Source organism: Hemiscyllium ocellatum, chromosome 2, assembly GCF_020745735.1.
Source record: "Hemiscyllium ocellatum isolate sHemOce1 chromosome 2, sHemOce1.pat.X.cur, whole genome shotgun sequence".
NCBI classification, from domain to species: domain Eukaryota; kingdom Metazoa; phylum Chordata; class Chondrichthyes; order Orectolobiformes; family Hemiscylliidae; genus Hemiscyllium; species Hemiscyllium ocellatum.
In genome coordinates this window covers 19,419,816-19,440,105 of record NC_083402.1, presented here as the reverse complement: position 1 = coordinate 19,440,105, position 20,290 = coordinate 19,419,816, and the positions used below count along the sequence as shown (strand labels likewise).

Below are 20,290 nucleotides of genomic sequence, written 5' to 3'. Positions count from 1 at the left end.
TGAATCTATAAAAGCACGAACATGATGAGTCCATGGGGTGTGAAATCTGTTCCCCCAACTGATGGATACAATGCAATGAGGCCAGGGAGTAGACACTACTATCCTCCAAACTAAGCAACATGCCAACAAAGAAACATAAGAAGCAGGGTCAGGAAAAAACCAAATGGACCTTCTAACCTGCTCTGTCATTAGTGTAATCATGGCTGATCTCAAATCCATATTGCACCATATTCCATGTGATGCCTTGGTAGACCACAGTTCTATTTTAGAAGAAGACAATAAATGGGAGGTAACCTGGTCAACACATACAAATGCCCATTCAACATTCCTTAGTGAAGAAGATGATTCAGTGGATCTATAGGAGTCAATTCTTTGGATTGTATTTTCAATCTCAAGGCAGCTAGTGGGAGCTGGGAACATTTCTCGCTTTGCAGAACCCAACTTCAGAGAATGTAGCTCTGACCAGCAGGTTAATGCTGGAATTTAGTGTTCCACACAGGACAGAGAGGGTGCAAAGGTTGGCTGCTTCAAAGACCCATTTTTGTGCTTTGGTACTTTATTCCAGTTATAATAAGAAGGCACTCAATACTCGCTCCTACATACTTGCTGTATCTCATCTATGCCAGCTCACCTCCATCACCCACCTTTCATGCCTCTGCCTCTAAGTCTTTGCAACCCCTGACCCCATGGTTGCTCAGGTTACCTATGCCAAGCTATGGCTCCTCTGTGCCCATTAAATTAATTTGTACACTATTTCAAAGCAGAGAACCTATATCATGAAATAAAATGTTTTTTTTAATCTACAAAGAACCAGTCATTCATTCATAAAAATTGTCCTTACTACAGCTCAATAAAAATGTCAATTAACCAGAACATTGAAAGTATTGATTCCAGAAACTGCAAGCACTTGAAACATCTGTCGTAAATATACATCGTGAAACCTACAGAAAATGTTCAGACAGACAGAAATGTTAGAGTAAAAAATGAGGTCTGCAGATGCTGGAGATCACAGCTGAAAATGTGTTGCTGGTCAAAGCACAGCAGGCCAGGCAGCATCTCAGGAATAGGGAATTCAAATATACGTTTCGAGCATAAGCCCTTCATCAGGAATGAGAGAGAGTAGCCAAGCAGGCTAAGATAAAAGGTAGGGAGGCGGGACTTGGGGGAGGGGCGATGGAGGTGGGATAGGTGGAAGGAGGTCAAGGTGAGGGTGATAGGCCGGAGTGGGGTGGGGACGGAGAGGTCAGGAAGGAGATTGCAGGTTAGGAGGGCGGTGCTGAGTTGAGGGAACCGACTGAGACAAGGTGGGGGGAGGGGAAATGAGGAAACTGGAGAAATCTGAATTCATACCTTGTGGTTGGAGGGAAATATACGTTTCGAGCATAAGCCCTTCATCAGGAAGGAGAAATATTTGAATTCCCTATTCCTGAGATGCTGCCTGGCCTGCTGTGCTTTGACCAGCAACACATTTTCAGACAGAAATGTTAGTCAAGTAAATGTTATCCATGAGGCTTAACTGTATCAACATTCTAATGGATTTCTGGGATTAGCCAACTCCATGAAAATCCAAGTACCCCTACATCCCTACCCCTAACTCCAGGGGATAAAGTAATAGAGGTAATTATTTTCTGACACTTTCAAAATCAAAAGTAGACAAAATGGGTTTAGCTTCAGGAAAAGAAACAATAAGATGAGAAAAATGTAAATGGTGTTAAAGATAATTAGAACATTAGAATTAGAATCCCTACAGCATGGAAACAGGCCCTTTGGCCTGTATTCCACCCAAAGAGTATTCCACCCAACCCCATTCCCATTACTCTACATTTACCCCTGACTAATGCACCTAACCTACACAACCCTGAACACTATGGGCAATTTAACATGGCCAATTCACCTAACCTGTGCATCTTTAGATTGTAGGAGGAAATCAGAGCACGCAGGCACGGGATGCAGGTGCAAACCCCACGCAGATATTCACCCAAGGTTGAAATCAAACCTGGGTCCCTGGTGCTGTGAGGCCACAGTGCTAACCACTGTGCCACCATGCCACCCCTATGATAGGATTCAAGTGACCTAATCAGGTTAAAGTTCCAAATTGAAAATTAACCATTTTGAGGACTGTCAGACTTATTCTTCATAAACAAAACTTTTAAAAAATTCATTCATGGGATATAGATATTGCTGGCAAGCATCTATATTTTTGCAATTTCTATTTGCCCTTCATATATTGATTGTGAGCCAATCGCCTGAAATACTACAATCCCTCTGGTGCATGTCCAGCCACAGCGTGGTTAGGTTCTAATAGTTTAACCTGGTGATGGTGGAGGAAAGGTGCTATCCTTCCAACTCAAGATAGTGTCTGCTTTGAGGGCATCTTAACAATGTAAATCCCATGCATTGGTATCCCTTGACCTTCTAATGGAGATATTGAAAGGTATGTTTTATAGGCAGTATGAAGGAAAATGAATGATAAGCTATTCTAGGAATCTAGATTGATAGCTAGATTAATAGGTTAGATAGACAGATAGATAGATAGATGGATAGATGGATAGATTAGTAGATTAGACAAATAGATAGATGGATAGATAGACAGATAGATATAGCTAACTAGACCCTGATAGATAGCTAAAGATAGATGATGTTAAAGTGTCTGTTACATCTATTTCTTTGTCCTATCTTTTCAGGTGGTTATCAAATTGTTACATCATGTAAATTAATATTTGTGATAATCTCCATTGTCTTGAAACTCAGTTGGATGCGTTTCACTTACAAGAAATCATAGATTCCTAACAGTATGGAAGCAGGTCATTTGACCCATTGAGTGCATACTGACTGTCCGAAGAGAATCCCACTGCCCCACACCCTACATTTCCAATGGCCAATCCACTTACCCTGCACATCTTTGCACTGTGGGAGGAAACCGGAGCACCCAGAGAAAACACATGCAAACACAGTGAGAATTTGCAATCTCCACACAGACAGTTGCTTAAGGCTGGAATCAGCCTCAGGTCGCTGTTGCTGTGAGGCAGCAATGCTAACCACTGAGCTACCGCGCCACCCCAATGAGCTATTGAACAGAGTGCCTTAAAGAGAAAACTTTAGACACCATCAGCAAGGTATTGAGGCAATGGAAGCAGAAATAATTGGCTTACAGTTGTATGTACTTCTTTCAAAAACTATTAATTGAATACAAAATGAAATGCCAGAACTGAATGTCTGCATTGCTACATGTGCTGCAGTGATTTGACCTATATGGTTCCATATTTCATTAAATATTCAAAGGTACACAAAATCAACTTGTTTGGGGAATCGTTAAGTTTGCAAACCTTTCAAACAGAAGCAGCCTTAAATAGTTACCACATATGCTGTAGGAACAGATGATCATATATACAACTGATGTATTTGGCATGCAAATTTTTTCTTCTATTTCTATCAGCCTTGAGCAAGCATTGTCTTTTTACCAATACAGTTGTCTAGAGCATATTTGTTTACAGTGCTATTTATTTGGACTCAGGAGTCTATTTCAAATGATCTATCATTTCAAACAGCCCCATATCTAATGGTTTTACAGGCTTAAAGTAAAGTGCATCTGGGCAGAATTGATGTGTTAAAAATGATAACAAAACACTACCAATGCATTCAATAATATATTTCTATGGCACAAGCCCCTATTTTCTTTGGGGACTAATCTGCTCATTGCTTTCATTTTCACTAGTGTTTCACTCACAGTTTCGCGGCAGCTATGCAACAGTTTCTTCTGTCCTCTTTTTAAATCTTTGTTCGGTAAAAAGACATAAACACGTCATCATTTGATGGTTGTCCTGATCTTTAGTACCAGAGTTCAAGTTAGGGCCTGCTAATCCACATTCTTTCTGCAACCACTGGATTGTTTTGATCATCCAAATTAATGCCCACATCATAGGTGCTTGCCCCTGTACAGTTGTTGCTTTGATCCTGACAGATGTTGAGTTGTCAAATAATTATGAGCCTTTCTGATACAGAGTTTGCTGACCACATCTTCTACTTGAACATTTAAGGAGTTAAGAAATAATTGGTCAGTATATGGGTATGAAATGGAAATATTAAACTCAAAGGTTTTTAAATTCACTTTTTCCCCAATATGTATATGCCAACTATCATCACCTGAATTAAGGAACACCAATTACAATACCTTTCTTGTGCAGTTGTGATCACTATATTATAACAAGCCAGAGGTGACCTTAATATTTTCATGGTAAAATGCAAACCAGGTTTCACGGAATAAAGTGCATATCAAGCTTAGAACATAGAACATAGAACAGTACAGCACAGAACAGGCCCTTCAGCCCACGATGTTGTGCCGACCATTGATCCTCATGTAAGATAAACCTAATGTACGAACCCTCAAATTTCTGTGACCATATGCATGTCCAGCAGTCTCTTAAATATCCCCAATGACCTCGCTTCCACAACTGCTGCTGGCAATGCATTCCATGTTCTCACAACTCTCTGCGTAAAGAACCCGCCTCTGACATCCCCTCTATACTTTCCGCCAAGCAGCTTACAACTATGACCCCTTGTGTTAACAATTTCTGCCCTGGGAAAAAGACTCTGGCTATCAACTCTATCTATGCCTCTCATTATCTTGTACACCTCAATTAGGTCCCCTCTCTTCCTTCTTTTTTCCAATGAAAAAAGTCCGAGCTCAGTCAACCTCTCTTCATAAGATAAGCCCTTCATTCCAGGCAGCATCCTGGTAAACCTTCTGTGAACCCTCTCCAAAGCATCCACATCTTTCCTATAACAGGGCGGTCCCAGAACTGGACACAGTATTCCAAGTGCGGTCTAACCAAAGTTTTATAGAGCTGCAACAAGATCTCACAGCTCTGAAACTCAATCCCCCTGTTAATGAAAGCCAAAACACCATATGCTTCTGACAAAAATGGTCAAAGACCTCTGTGCCAAAGACAGACAACCACTGCCCTCCCATTTTTCCCCAGAAATGTGACCCACTGTCCTCTCCTATCACTACCTACTCCCGCACTAGTCATCAGCTGTGAAATTCCCCAGAGACTGGAGTCCCTGATTTAGCTGTGGACTGGAAAACACCAAATAATTGTGTCCTCCAATATGTCTCCTACCGACACGTTTGTGCCTGCTTTCGTGGAGCAGGCAACTCCAGCCATTTCTAATCTGGGGACCTACTGCAGCCCCTGAATACACCAACCGTAATTCACCTTCATCCCTGCAATGCCGTCCAAACTGCAGCTACAGATCAGAGCTGTGGGCTCCACACTCAACCCTGTAAAATGTTCTAAATCTTGGTTAGCCCTCTCCAGGACACTTAGGTCCCAGTACCTGTCTCTTTTAAGTGAACACCCAAGAAAACTGTGCCCTGTCTCCTATCCGCTCTCTGTAGAGAGATGGCTGCATCATCACATCCATTTCTCCAGGATGCACCCTTCCATGAATCTCACTGCTTTCTTGATAGGGAGGAGTTGGCCTAGTGGCATTATTGCTAGACTATTAATCCAGAAACTCAGCTACTGTCCTGGGGGACAAGGCTTCGAATCCCACCATGGTACATGGTAGAACTTGAATTCCATTAAAACAAATAAATCTAGAATTAAGAATCTACTGATCAGCATGAATCTATTGCCATTGGCAGTAAAAGCTCATCTGACTCACTAATGTCCTCTAGGGATGAGCTTTTCCTGCCAATGGCAATAGATTCATGCTGATCAGTAGATTCTTAATTCTAGATTTATTCCATCCCTCTAGGGATGGAAATCTTTAACTACACCTGGTCTCGACTACAGGTGACTCTAGATCCACAGCAATTTGTTTGACTCTTAATTGCCCGCTGAAATGGCTCAGTAAGCCACTCAGTTCAAGAATGGCTAAGGTTGGCCAACATCGATGCCCATGTCCCACAGGTAAATAAAAAAACTAGCTCCAACTCACCACTGCCCACCCCCATTACAGCATCTACCCTGTGCCTCGGTGAATGGGTGACACTTTTGGCTGAGATGAGGTTGTTATGAGGAGGGCGTTTGGGTTCTTGAAGGTGTCCTACTCTCACAGGAGGACCCTGGATGATCGGAGGCTGAGGGATGACCTTATCGAGCTTTATAAAATCATGAGGGACATGGATAGGGTTCACCTAGGCAAGGTCTTTTCCCTGAGGTGGGGGAGTCCAGAACTAGAGGGCATAGGTTTAGGGTGAGAGGGGAAAAATATAAAATGGACCTTAGGGACAACTTTTTGAGACAGAGGGTAGTGCATGTATGGAAAGAGCTGCCAGAGGAGGTGGTGGAGGCTAATACAATTACAACATTTAAAAGGAATCTGGATGACTATAAGAATAGGAAGGGTTGAGAGGGATATGGGTCAAGTGCTGGCAAATTGAACTAGATTAGGTTAGGATATCTGGTAGGCATGGACGAGTTGGACGGAAGGGTCAGTTTCTGTGCTTACATCTCTATGACTCTATGCTCCTCCTTTTCATTTTTTTCAGGTCACCCTTCTATAAGGTCACCCCTCAGTGTCCGCCGCTACAGGGAAAACAGCCCCAGTCTAGTCAACCTCTCCCTATAGCTCAAATCCTCCAAACCTGGCAACATCCTTGTAAATTTAAAATAATGATGGAAAAGGATAGACCAGATCTAAAAGTTGAAGTTCTATATTGGAGAAAGGCCAATTTTGATGGTATTAGGCAAGAACTTTCAAAAGCTGATTGGGGGCAGATGTTTGTAGGTAAAGGGACGGCTGGAAAATGAGAAGCCTTCAGAAATTAGATAACAAGAATCCAGAGAAAGTATATTGCTGTTAGGGTGAAAGGAAAGGCTGGTAGGTACAGGGAATGCTGGATGACTAAAGAAATTGAGGGTTTGGTTAAGAAAAAGAAGGAAGCATATGTAAGGTATAGACAGGATAGATCAGTGAATCCTTAGAAGAGTATATAGGAAGTAGGAGTATACTTAAGAGGGAAATCAGGAGGGCAAAAAGGGGACATGAAATAGCTATGGCAAATATAATTAAGGAGAATCCAAAGACTTTTTACAAATGCATTAAGGACAACAAGGTAGCTAGGGAGAGAACAGGGCCCCTCAAAGATCAGCAAGACGGCCTTTGTGTGGTACCACAGAAAATAGGGGAGATACTAAATGAGTATTTTGCATCAGTATTTATAGTGGAAAAGGATATGGAAGATATAGACTGTAGGGAAATAGATGGAGCCATCTTGCAAAATGTCCATATTACAGAGGAGGAAGTGCTGGATATCATGAAATGGGTAAAGGTGGATAAATCCCCAGGACCTGATCAGGTGTACCTGAGAACTCTGTGGGAAGCTAGAGAAATGATTGCTGGGCCTCTTGCTCAGATAATTGTATCATTGATAGTCACAGGAGAGGTGCCGGAAGACTGGAGGTTGGCTAACGTGGTGCCACTGTTTAACAAGGGTGGTAAGGACAAGCCAGGGAACTGTAGATCAGTGAGCCTGACGTTGGTGGTGGGTAAGTTGTTGGAGGGAATCCTGAGGGACAGGATGTACATGTATTTGGAAAGACAATGACTGATTAGGGATTGTCAACATGGCTTTGTGCGTGGGAAATCATGCCTCACAAACTTGATTGAGTTTTTTGAGGAAGTAACAAAGAGGATGGATGAAGGCAGAGTGGTAGATGTAATCTATATGGACTTCAGTAAGGCGTTCGACAAGGTTCCCCATGGGAGACTGATTAGCAAGGTTAGATCTCACGGAATACAGGGAGAACTAGCCATTTGGATACAGAACTGGCTCAAAGGTAGAAGACAGAGGGTGGTGGTGGAGGGTTGTTTTTCAGATTGGAGGCCTGTGACCAGTGGAGTGCCACAAGGATTGGTACTGGGTCCTCTACTTTTTGACATTTACATAAATGATTTGGATGCGAGCATAAGAGGTACAGTTAGTAAGTTTGCAGATGACACCAAAATTGGAGGTGTAGTGGACAGCGAAGAGGGTTACCTCAGATTACAACAGGATCTTGACCAGATGGGCCAGTGGACTGAAAAGTGGCAGATGGAGTTTAATTCAGATAAATGCGAGGTGCTGCATTTTGGGAAAGCAAATCTTAGCAGGATGTATACACTTAATGGTAAGGTCTTAGGGAGTGTTGCTGAACAAAGAGGCCATGGAGTGCAGGTTCATAGCTCCTTGAAAGTGGAGTGGCAGGTAGATAGGATAGTGAAGAAGGTGTTTGGTATGCTTTCCTTTATTGGTCAGAGTATTGAGTACAGGAGTTAGGAGGTCAGTTTGCGGCTGTACAGAACATTGGTTAGGCCACTGTTGGAATATTGTGTGCAATTCTGGTCTCCTTCCTATCGGAAAGATGTTGTGAAACTTGAAAGGGTTCAGAAAAGATTTACAAGAATGTTGCCAGGGTTGGAGGATTTGAGCTATAGGGAGAGGCTGAACAGGCTGGGTCTGTTTTCCCTGGAGCGTCAGAGGCTGAGGGGTGACCTTATTGAGGTTTACAAAATTATGAGGGGCATGGATAAGGTAAATAGGTAAAGTCTTTTCCCTGGTGTGGGGGAGTCCAGAACTAGAGGGCATAGGTTTAGGGCGAGAGGGGAAAGATATAAAAGAGACCTACGGGGCAACGTTTTCACACAGAGGGTGGTACGTGTGTGGAATGAGCTGCCAGAGGAAGTGGTGGAGGCTGGTACAATTGCAACATTTAAGAGGCATTTGGATGGGTATATGAATAGGAAGGGTTTGGAGGGATATGGACCGGGTGCTGGCGGGTGGGACTAGATTGGATTGGGATATCTGGTCGGCGTGGATGAGTTGTACCGAAGGGTCTGTTTCCATGCTGTAACTCTCTATGACTCTATGACTCTAAATCATTTCTGAACACTTTCAGGTTTCACAACAATTTTCCGATAGTTAGGAGACCGGAATTGCATGTAATATTCCAAAAGTGGCTTAACCAATGTCCTGTACAGCCACAAGATGACCTCCCAACTCCTGTACTCAATACTCTGACCAATAAAGGAAAGCATACCAAATGCCTTCTTCATTATCCTATCTACCTGCGAGCCTACTTTCAAGAAGCTATGAACCTGCACTCCAAGGTCTCTTTGTTCAGCAACACTCCCTAGGACCTTATCATTAAGTGTATAAGTCCTGCTACGATTTGTTTTCCCAAAATGCAGCATCTGGCATTTCATCTGGGGCTTCAGAAAGTTGCACCCCTCCTCTGCCTCACCTTCTTAAGCTATTGCATCCTCTGCCCAGCGTCTTCATGCTGCATGTCAAGCTAACAAAGAAAAATTGCTCTTCACATGTGATACATAGTGAAACAATGACAGCAGGCTAGCTGTGTGTACCCGTGCAGTCGGATGACAAAGAGCTATCTGAATACGGTGTCAGAATTCCGCCAACTACATGCAACACCGCCTTGCACAGCAAGGTTAGTCATTTCTGGACACCACATCCACTCACCCTTCCTAATGCCCATGTCTGAGCCAAGCACTGAGTGCCAGCTTGCTCTGAAAAATGTGAGGGAATATGATTCCCCTATCAGCTTGTAATCAATTATTATCTATCAAGTGTCACTGCAGATGTAGTGAGAGATAGATATGCGAGAGCGCTTTTAATCTGGAACAGGTTCAACCTCATTTGAAAACACAATCAAGCTGTCATTTTAAGAACCAGAGGTTCACTATCAGTCATTTTCCATTCTCTCCCATGATCATGACATTTAAAGAGTTAAACGTTTATTGGTCATTGGTGACAGCATTAGAAGTTATATTCCATTTTGTATTGGCATCTATAACAAACACCTGTGGAAAAGATGAACCATCCTCATGATAGGTTGGACGTATCTGACTGTATCCTCTCATCTCTTGATTGCAGCATCTAATTTTCTTGAATGAGGCTTGTCAGTTTGGTGAGGAAATTAATGCCCAGTTTCAAAAGAGTGACCACTTTTAATTTTTATGATTGCTATAGAGTTCAATAACTTTCAAAAAGAGATGAGTTTCAGTGATTAATACAAAAGATCGCATAGCAATATTTCAGACCTTAAGACTTTCATTATGACAAACAAATGAAAATCAACATTGAAACCTTACGTAAGAGGAAGCTAATGCATTAAATTAGAGGAAAAAAGTACTATCTATTAAATTTGTAATATAGTTGAAAGCCTTAGGCCTCATTTATGCATTATAGTACACTCACGGCACAAATTATATCTTGTGCATAAAGTGCCAAGCTCTCCCCCTGCTTTAACAGGTTCTCTTCTTTCTGCCACACCCAGGGTGAATCTTCCATCAACCTTTTAAAACAAATTTTCTTCCCTCCATTTCTAAACATGGTTGCATGTGGCATGGCAATTTGATGACTCCTTGGCCTTTAACTCTCCACCAGACTTGTTTCTTCAGAGACAATATCAGTTCTCACCAGCACTCTGCTTCATGTTTAACCCCAAAACTGTCGCTTTCTTCTACCAAGCATGACAGCACACGTGAGTTACCTTTCTGAAACCTGTCTGACTCTGAGGGCCTGTAATGATCTTACAGGAAGAGGCACCTCCTCCTCCAGGTGTTCTAATTTGCACCCTACTTTCCATTAATTCTAATTTGAGTGTCTGTCACCATGACAGGCAGCTCAAACGGTCTTGTCTCTACCATGATGCTAGGTGGGCTTGTGTCTGGGTGCCATAGTGGCTCAGTGGTTAGGACTGCTGCCCCACAGTGCCACGGACCAGGTTCGTATCCAACTTCGGGCAACTGTCTGCATGGAGTTTGCACGTTCTCCTCAAGTCTGCGTGAGTTTCCTCTGGGTGCTTCAGTGTCCTCCCATAATCCAAAGGTGTACAGGTTAGATGAATTGGCCATGCTAAAATTGCTCATAGTGCTAGATGCATTAGTCACGAGTAAGTATAGGGCAGGGAAATGGGTCTGGGTGGGTTACTCTTCGGAGGGTCGGTGTGGACTTGTTGGGCCAAATGGCCTGTTTCCATACTGTAGAGAATCTAATCAGATCTCATAATAGGGCATTTCTTGTCTTCAAATTATTCTGCTATACCTTGACCTGAAAGGATACCATTTCAACCATAACAACCTTATAAAATCCAGTGCTCGTTATAGCGTCTGATATTATTTTCATAATCCAGACACCACGTTATGAGACTATTACTATGAGAGATGAGTTCTAACAGTTTGTATCCATCAAAATTGAATAAAACCTCTGAAGCAAGTTCAATAAGCCTGAGTTTATTGGAGGAAGCACTGGTATTAGGAGCAGAGTTGTTAATCCAGAGAGACAGGTAATGTTCTGGCGACCTGGCTTTGAATTCTATCATGATAGATGGCAGAACTTGCATTTGATTTTTTTTAAAAATCAGCAATTGTGAATCTAATGATAGCCATAAAATTATTGTCAGGAAAAATAAAATCTGGTTCACTAATATCCTTTAAGAAAGAAAACTGCCATCCGTACCTGGTCTGGCTTAAATGGGAATCTAGACCCACAGCAATGTGATTGACTCTTAAGTGAAATCTGGGCAACAAGTATGGACTATAACTGCAGGCTGGCCGTGATACCCCCATCCTCTGAATGAATGAAAATAAATAAATTTTTCATTTGCCTGAATTGCCAAGTTTCCCATTCTCTTCTGATATTGAATGAAATAGCGATTTTTGTATAGCACTATGGGACACCAATACACAGAAAATTAATAATGTCCTCCTTAAATTTCACGTTGTTATTTTATGAGAGGTGCTAACCAGTTTAAAATGATTGGCTTCACATTGCTGCTTAAATTGCAGGCAGAGAATCTGGATGAGTAGCTTTCGTGTTGACATGTCATAATTTTCCCAACCCACATCTTAAAGTTTGTTGACTATTAACAGATTGTGCAAATCACTGAAAGACATTTATGTCACTAAGATAATTAGGTATCTGACATTAGACTTAGAATAAACATGGAAAATTCAGTTTGAAGTTTTATTTGGTCAGTGGACAAACAATTTCAATTTTATAGGTCCATCAAGTTTGTTATCTTTAGGTTAACTTGCTAAACAGGATTCATCCGAAAGTAGAGATGATTATTCTTGTCCTTTGTGAACAACGGAATAAGGAAATGTGACAGTTTTTAAAATGCTGCATCTGCGTCAGCAATTCTGTTGTGAATTGAATCGGCAATTCTGTGCTAGGAGCTGTGGTCCATTGCAGGGAGCAGTCAGAGGATTGGGGTAAAAATATCTATTACAGTTTCCAAGCAGAATGCCATCAGACCAACGGGGAAGAGATGTATTTGGATCTATTTGTGCTGTTATTCAGAAACTCTGTGTGCTGAGACTTGTAATTCTTTAATCAATTCAGCTTATTCTCACCCTTTCTTGAAAGTTCCACTGTTTTGTGATTCCACAAGATTTAACAAAACCTCAGCGCCTCAGCTAAATAACAGTCCCTTTTCTTTGAACCTCTAGAATGAATGCTAGTGAATTACTTCTTCAAGAGGGTTCACCACAACCTGGTTTAATATCTAATTCTTGGGCTGTGGCCATCACTGGTGAGGCTGGCATCTTTTGCCCATTCCTTACTATCCCTGAGAGTGCCACCACCTTGAACTACCCCAATCATGCTGTGATGATTCTCTCCCAGTTCTATTTAGCTTGCATCAATATAGCATTCGTGAAGTAATACCGACATACTTCCAAGTTGGATGGCACAGAACCTGCTGTAGACTTGGAGGTGCCTCCTTTATGCTCCTAGGTTGGTAAAAGTAACAAATTTCAGAATGGCTCTCAAGGAAGCTTGATGCAAGTTGCAAGAAAAAATGTTCTTGATGACTGTAGTGATTGGAACAAGGTCAACCAAGTGGACCTCTCAAATATGAGTTCCCTGATTGGGGCTGTTAAACTGGTTCAATCAGGGAACCCTCGCTGACAGCTATGAACAGGAATGTCAGAGGTTCTGTTCACTCTGTGAGCTGGCTCTGTGGAAACTGGACCAGTGTCAAGTGCTATGCACATATAAATAAAGGATGACTTGGTAATGGGATACCAGCTGAAGAGTTATTTCAATAACAAAGGAATTAAAAGTGAGAACTGCAGCTAAATTTATCTCTCTCGAAATCAATACCAGGGAAATCAAATCGAAAGGCTCCAACTCGTATCTAACAATAAACCAGTAATTGGGTTTAGGGCCATACAATGGTTTGACATTGCATTGAATAGCAATGACAAATTTGTATTTGACCCAATTATCAACTCATTTCCTGGTGCTAATTGTCAGATTAATCAATTAAAGTCAGTGGAAGCAATACTCACCATCACACAATTGCCTCGTAGTGTTGTTAAATGTGTCAAATAGTCCTTGAGTTTCTTACATAGGACCTCACACCAACCATGTGGATGAGAAAGGGATTTCAAAATTGTTTTTCATCTACCTAAACATAATGCTGTAAGATACTAACAAACAGATTAAAGAATAATCTCAGTCATTTCTGCTGTACTTTAACGTAGATGTTGAGCCTTTTCCTCTAAATAATTCTGTTTCCTGTCAAAGAGCAGAGAAATGGATTTTAGAGAGACACATGGAGAGAAACTTAATCTTCAGCACAGATGGGAAACTGAACTTTTTTTAAAGTCTTTTTTAGAGTCAGGCACAGAGGAGGCAATCAGTAATAGCTACAAAGTTTTGCAAAGTATATCCTCTCTTTGGTATATATTGGAATGTACACATCAGACTGTATACAACTCAATGTGAGAAACAGTTCCTTTAGTAACAAATAAAAAAAGTTTATCACAAGTAAAACTTGCTCAAGTAAAGATACAAACAAGGTTCACAAGGGTTTTAAACTGTGCACAAATATATGACTACCCCATTCAAAACAGAATTATTCACAAATCGCCCAAATATTGGGCTGTAGCCAAAGTCATTTTGCACATAAGCTGTTGGTACAGGGGCAGGTGTCTTCCTGGATCAGTTATGGTGGTTGAAATAACTTTTCTGGAGACAGTGGTGTAGACCTCAAAATTTGCCTTAGAAACCCTCCACTCTCAGTGATGAGCCCTTCCAGTGGGTTTTCAGCACACTCACTTTGATCAAAGGAGTTTTAAAGAAAACGAGGGACGGAAAATGCTGCTGTTCCATGCGCATTATCTCTGTATTTAGATCCAATAGATCTATTACAATCACAAACTAGGTCATGTCATCATGCCTTAAAAGTATTGTAGACTCAGTAGCTATTATTGAGCAGCTTTACAAAAGCAACATTTTTCCTTGCTGCCACCAGTCTCCTTTGTTCTACAAAGTGTTCCTTTCAAATCATATATTGATATACATCCAGTTAATAATCCAAAAGAACGTTTCAGATATCACATCTTCACAACAGTACATAGTATACAGCAGCCAGCTGTACTGACTCAAATCCCTACTGAATTCCAGTAAAATTTCATCAGCCTTATACTCAAAACCTTTTTGATAATCATTGAGTTCAGTCATGGAAATGGTAATAGTTCCATCATTTTACCTCTACTCAGAATCGTAACGTGCAGTATGGTTCAGAATGAATTAGCAAGATTGAATGTGTCATTCCTTTATATTTTCCTTCAATGATTCATTCATTCCTGTTGAATAAACCAAGAATAAAAATTTCTCAGGGTTTGCTCCAACCTTCAATTAATGAGTGTGGGGGAGAGCTTTGTGTATGTTTAAATTAACAGCAAGGGACCAAGCAAACTCTGAGCTCTTGAATTTGCACAATGCAATATTGAAAGACTCGCAGAAAGGATAGTTAATTTGAAATCATGTGACAGACTTCAAAGAAAACTGGATCGATCAATATCTGTTAAATCATGGTGATCCTGAGAATGCAAAAGATTCCGTTTTGTGCTTCCCTATAATAAGGGACTAACAGTTCATGTGAGTGAGTGGAGTAGGGGGTGGGGGTGGGGGGGGGGTCCTGACAAATTATGTACACAGAGTGCAAAAACAGAAATTGCTAGAAAATCTCAAACTGTCTGGCAACATCTGTAGAAAGCAGAGTTAATGTTTCAGGCCCAGCAACCCTGAACTGGACTTGAAACATTAATACTGCTTTCTGAGGAAGTATCAGTGAGCCTGAAACATTAACTCTGATTTCTCTCCAAAGATGCTGCCAGACCTGCTGAGCTTTTCCAACAATTTGTGTTTTTGTTTTTGATTTCCAGCATCCACAATTTTTTGGGGGTTTCAATTTGTTAAGTGTACCAATGCCTTGGATAGGAGAAGGTTTGAAAAGTTAAACACCTTTTTCTCTTTTGGATTTTCTTAAATTCTTATACAAATTAAATCAAGTATTCTCTTATTCTCGCTGGTAAAATACAAAAAAAACTCACCTAAGCACACTAAACTCGCATGTTGATATCTGACAGTGTTTCTTTTAAGTTCCTAGTCTATTTCTTTCTCTTCATAAAGTGAGTTGGAATACTGTTGTGCAATGAAATGAATCACACAGTGTTTAAATTTTCATGAAGTTACTTCTTCCTAGTTAAAAGCATTGCAACATGATTTGAGCATAAAGCTCATTCAGATGCTCCCCAGCACTGACCAAGTTATTTTTTTAGCCCCCATTACCTCCCTCAGCCTTTGGAATATTTCATTTGGGTCACTAGAGGGCGATGTAACTTTCTCTGAGAAAACTGCAGCCCAAAATAAAAGCAGTGAGCAGCTCCCTAAAATCTAAGCCCATGAACAAATAAAATCACTGATCAAAGAATAAGTGCTCCAATTTGAAGTCATCACTAATTGTAATTTGAACCCTACATTGGGGTCAACTTTGTTATGTAATGACAGGAGAGGTACCTTGGAATTGTATCTGGTTTGAGGAGCGGAATATGAGATTTTTACACAATGTGAACTATGTGGTAGATTCCCTGTGTTAGACCATTCTGTATTTGTCCCTGTTCCGTGTCTCGATGTCAGTACTAACTCATTTTATGCTCTCAAATCATTTTGTCATCTGACTGAAGCTCCTCTGTTTTTTTTGCATGGGCTGTTAGTTTTGTGTGCCTGTTGGTACTGATTTCATACAAAAAAAAAGCACTTGCTATCATGTTAAAAGTGCTTTACATGGTTTATTATGCTGTCATCAGCAACATTACAAGAACTGGCATCAATTCTACAATATTGTAAGAATAGGTTTGATAGGAAAACTCAGAACCTGCCTGCCAGCCATTTTATTTAAATAATTTTAATTCATCCCCTCAAGATAAAATTGTTAATTTAAACACATTTAGGACACATTTTTTAGCTTAGTTACCAGCTGTGCCCTCATTCTGGTTAATTTTAAATTAACACAGAACTGTTGCCACTGAATCTGGAAATGTACCAGAATCTCAGGTATTGTGAGTGGGATTTTTGGATTGAAATCGCAGTATGTTATAATAACGAATCTGAATTTATTTCTGTTATTTTAATGAGCATGTTAAAATAACGTAGAATTCAGAAGGATGTGTTAATACCTTTGTAATTAAATGCCACAGCAGCACTTCAATTTCCACATCCTTTACCGCTGACATTTAGTTCCTTTCCTTTGCATCTTGTTTGTACCAGCATCTATCCCAATGGAGGAGCGTGAGGGTCGACAGGTCATTTTCCCACCCTGTCCACTCTCCAACCAGATGGTGGAAGGTTTCCTGGAACATTACTGGGTCACTCAACCACCATACTCTTCCCCTTCCTCCCTGATGATTTGGTAAAGGTTAGCATAATCTATTGTACTTCCTACTGCCACCTGTAGATATAGTGGAGTGATTTACAAAGGGAAGCTGTGGGCAAGATGGTATTGTCATTGGACTAGAATCCCAAAACCTTGGGCTGATGGTCTGGGAAAGTGTTGAAATCTGCGTTCAATAAAAATCTCAAATTGTTCAAAAGAAATTGACCTGATAGTAAACCTGTAATCATTGTTGTTAAAAAAAAGGTCTGGTTTTGCTAATAAGGAAATCTACCATCCTTCCCTGGTCTGGTCAACATGTAGCTCTAGACCCATAGCAATGTGGTTTAATCTTAACTGAAATGGTCTGGCAAGCCACCAGTTCATGAGTAATTAAGGATAGGCAATGGATACTGACCTATGTAATAGCCCTCGAATGAGCAAAAAGATGGGGCAGAACGGTTAGCACTGCTGCCTCATAGTGCCAGGGACCCAGGTTTGATTCCAGCCTTAGGCGAATGACTCTGTGGAGTTTGCACATTTTCCCCATGTCCGTGTGGGTTTCCTCCTGGTGATCCAGTTTCCTCCCACAGTCCAAATATGTGCAGGTTAGGGTGGATTGGTCATGCTAAATTGCCCACAATGTTCAGGGATATGTAGTCTTTCGTTAGCCATGGGGAATGTAGGGACATGGTCTGGGTGGGACAATCTTAAGAGGGCTGGTGTGGACTTGTTTGGCCAAATGGCCTGTTTCCAAACTGTGTGGATTTCTAAAGAAATGCATATAATTAACCATGCACTAAACTGTGCCAGTGTTTATGCTGTGTGGAAATTTCCTCCCACTCTTTTTCATCTGACCCTATCATCTTATCTTTTGTCCAAATCTACTTCCTGGTTTACTGCATCAATGTCATGCCCTCTTTGTGATAACACGTTCCACATTCTCACCACATACTGAGTAAAATAAACCTATCCAATTCCTATTGAATTGATCAGTGATTATTAGATGCTTCTAACCAGATTTCTCCACAAGTGAAAGCATTTATCTTAAACGTACCTGACTGAACCTATTAAATTAAGCTAGTTGTCAGGCTAAGAGAAAGGAGCTTCAACCAGCCTTGAACATCTAACATGCACCAACATTTCACATTTGGAAGTAATCCCTTTAGTTTTGTCCTTGCTTATTTCTTTTGTTGTTATCTCTTCCCCACGTGTGAACACTCAAAGCACTTGTAACCCACTCCAGTAGGTAACTGAGACAAATGGTATGGTCCAATGACCAGGACTGGTTGAGTGCTGTTTTAGATGATTGTAGTTAAGGTGATATGAAGAATGGTATCAGAAGTCTATCACTGTGTTGGAGCCAGGAAACTCAATGAGTTCTCACTTTCAGAGCAAATGAAAGTTAAAACTATAGGCATACAATAAGGACATCTACATCATTTAGAATTTTCAAAAACTTACTTCAACTGTACAGATTATTACATTTATTATTACATCTGATATAATATCACAATACCCTGTGGATTTGACTAATAATCCTGATTCGTTTGCTCCTTTCCTTTGTCAGATTTGCCCATGGCATTCATTACCCATTCATAATGGGCCCTGAGAAGAATTTCCAACCATGAGATTGAGGAGTCAGGAAGGGATACAGGGATGAAACAAGATCACTCAATTATTCATTTAGATTGTGGCTGATCTGCACTGAACATAGAAAGTTCTGGGGAAATTCAGCAGGATTGACAACATCTGTGCAGAGAGAAACAGAGTTAATGTTTCAAGTCCAATCTGAGCCAGTTCTAAAGAAAAATCAAACAGGACTCGAAACGTTAATTCTCTTTATCTTTCCATGGATGCTGCCAAACCTGCTGAGTTTATACAGCATTTTCTGTTTTTTTATCTCAGATTTCCAATCTGCATTATTTTGTTTTTATAACTTGGCTTATCTGACATGGTGGGCCATAGGGCCTATCTTCTATACTATATGACTCTATGATTATGACTCGTTAACCTGTTTAGTTTTTAAACTACCCTTAATACATTTACTTAATTTTGTCATTTAGCAGCAACTCTGACAATTACTGCTAAATGGTCCACCACATCTCAACAAGCTTCTGAAAGAAGAAGTTCCAGATTTCTACAACACTTTGCTGGAAGTGTTATGTCTGGACATCACCCTCAAATGGCTTAGCTCTAAGTTTAAGGCTATTCTCTGTTGACCTCAAACCTGCAACCTGATGAAACAGTTGTGTAATTCTGATAATTGTTGAACATCACCAATGAGATAAGTGTCAGGCTAGTACTAAACAACTCAGATCAATTGATAGTACTTGCCTGTTTCTCTCAAGAGAGCATACAAGATGTATTAAAAGTGGTTGAGATAGAAATGTTGTGCATTTGGGAAATACACTTTGTTTCTGGATCTTTGATCCATTGTCACGGTAACATCTGAACTGTAGCTTACATGGCCTTGAGAATCATTGACATTATTCAGCACTGAATTATCCGCACAATTTCATCTGTACTTCAATAAATAGCAAACATGTTAAAAACAATCGTCAAAAGTCAGACAACACCAGGTTATAGTGCAACACGGTTATTTGAAATCACAAACCCCATAATCAAGTAAAGTCACTGATGAAGGTGACTTCATCTGACACAGGAGCAGCACTCTGAAAGCTCACAAATTCAAATAAACCAGTTGGATTATATTCTGGTGTGAATGACTTCTGACCTTGTCCACCACAGACCAACACCAGCACCTCCACATTAAAAAAAATTGAGAAGACCATAAGACCAAAGATATAGGAGCAAAATTAGGCCATTGTTTCAATTAGTTGCAGAAAGTATACAAATATTAAAATGGGGGATTAGCATTTCACAGGTTATATTATTCACAGATTGAATTAAAGAATGAAATAGAAATATATTAGCTAAATATTTCTGAGCTTCCATTGCAGGGTGTAAAAAAGGAGCTCAGAATGGCATCATGCAACAATGATGTTGCTGTTCTTATCTGACATGGTCATCCAGGGTTAACCTGAACATTCTGCTACTTTCTCAGGATGATGAGGTGAGAGAAAGCCGCTTTAGCTTCACCGCGTATGGGGCGGGACCTTGCCTACAAACAAAAGATGGCGTCACCACTAAAGGTGCAATCAACGCATCCCAGACTGCCCCAAAAAATCAAGATGATATGAGAAAACTCTTCATTGACAGAGCCAAGAAGATCGATACCGTGGCACGAGCTGGTTTTCCTTTAGCCTTTTTAATTTTCAATATTTTCTATTGGGTCATTTACAAAATCCTCAGACACGAGGACATACACCAACAGCAATAGTTTAAGCCTCAAACAGGCATCATTAACAACATATGTCAGTAACAGAAGTAACATTGAAAGAGATCCTAGTGTAATAATGAGGCCACATTGGGCCAGAATTCATCTTTAATACACTGAGCAGTGATGTTAAATGAACTATGCAAATCTAAAGAGGAACCCAAATGAATAATAATAGATTACTTCTCTATTCTTTCTGCATTTTCACATCACAGAGAGTACTTGGGAAAGAGATTTTTTTACATGACTGAGACTATGACAAAGTTAAATATTGGCT

General features: G+C 40.5%; 1 protein-coding gene across 4 annotated transcripts in view; it reads left to right on the top strand.

Moving 5' to 3' along the window:
• The window catches only part of glra3 (glycine receptor, alpha 3), a 141,893-nt gene extending 121,877 nt beyond the window's left edge, over positions 1-20,016 (top strand). For 2 of the 4 annotated variants that reach the window (XM_060843068.1, XM_060843051.1), the window contains exon 9: positions 19,741-20,016. In XM_060843068.1, coding sequence (XP_060699051.1) covers positions 19,741-20,016 — 276 coding nt within the window. Of the gene's footprint in view, positions 1-4,316; positions 4,334-12,659; positions 12,665-19,709 lie in introns of all 4 variants that reach the window. The other 2 variants (XM_060843074.1, XM_060843060.1) reach the window with 2 other exon arrangements.
• Positions 20,017-20,290: the final 274 nt, after the last annotated feature.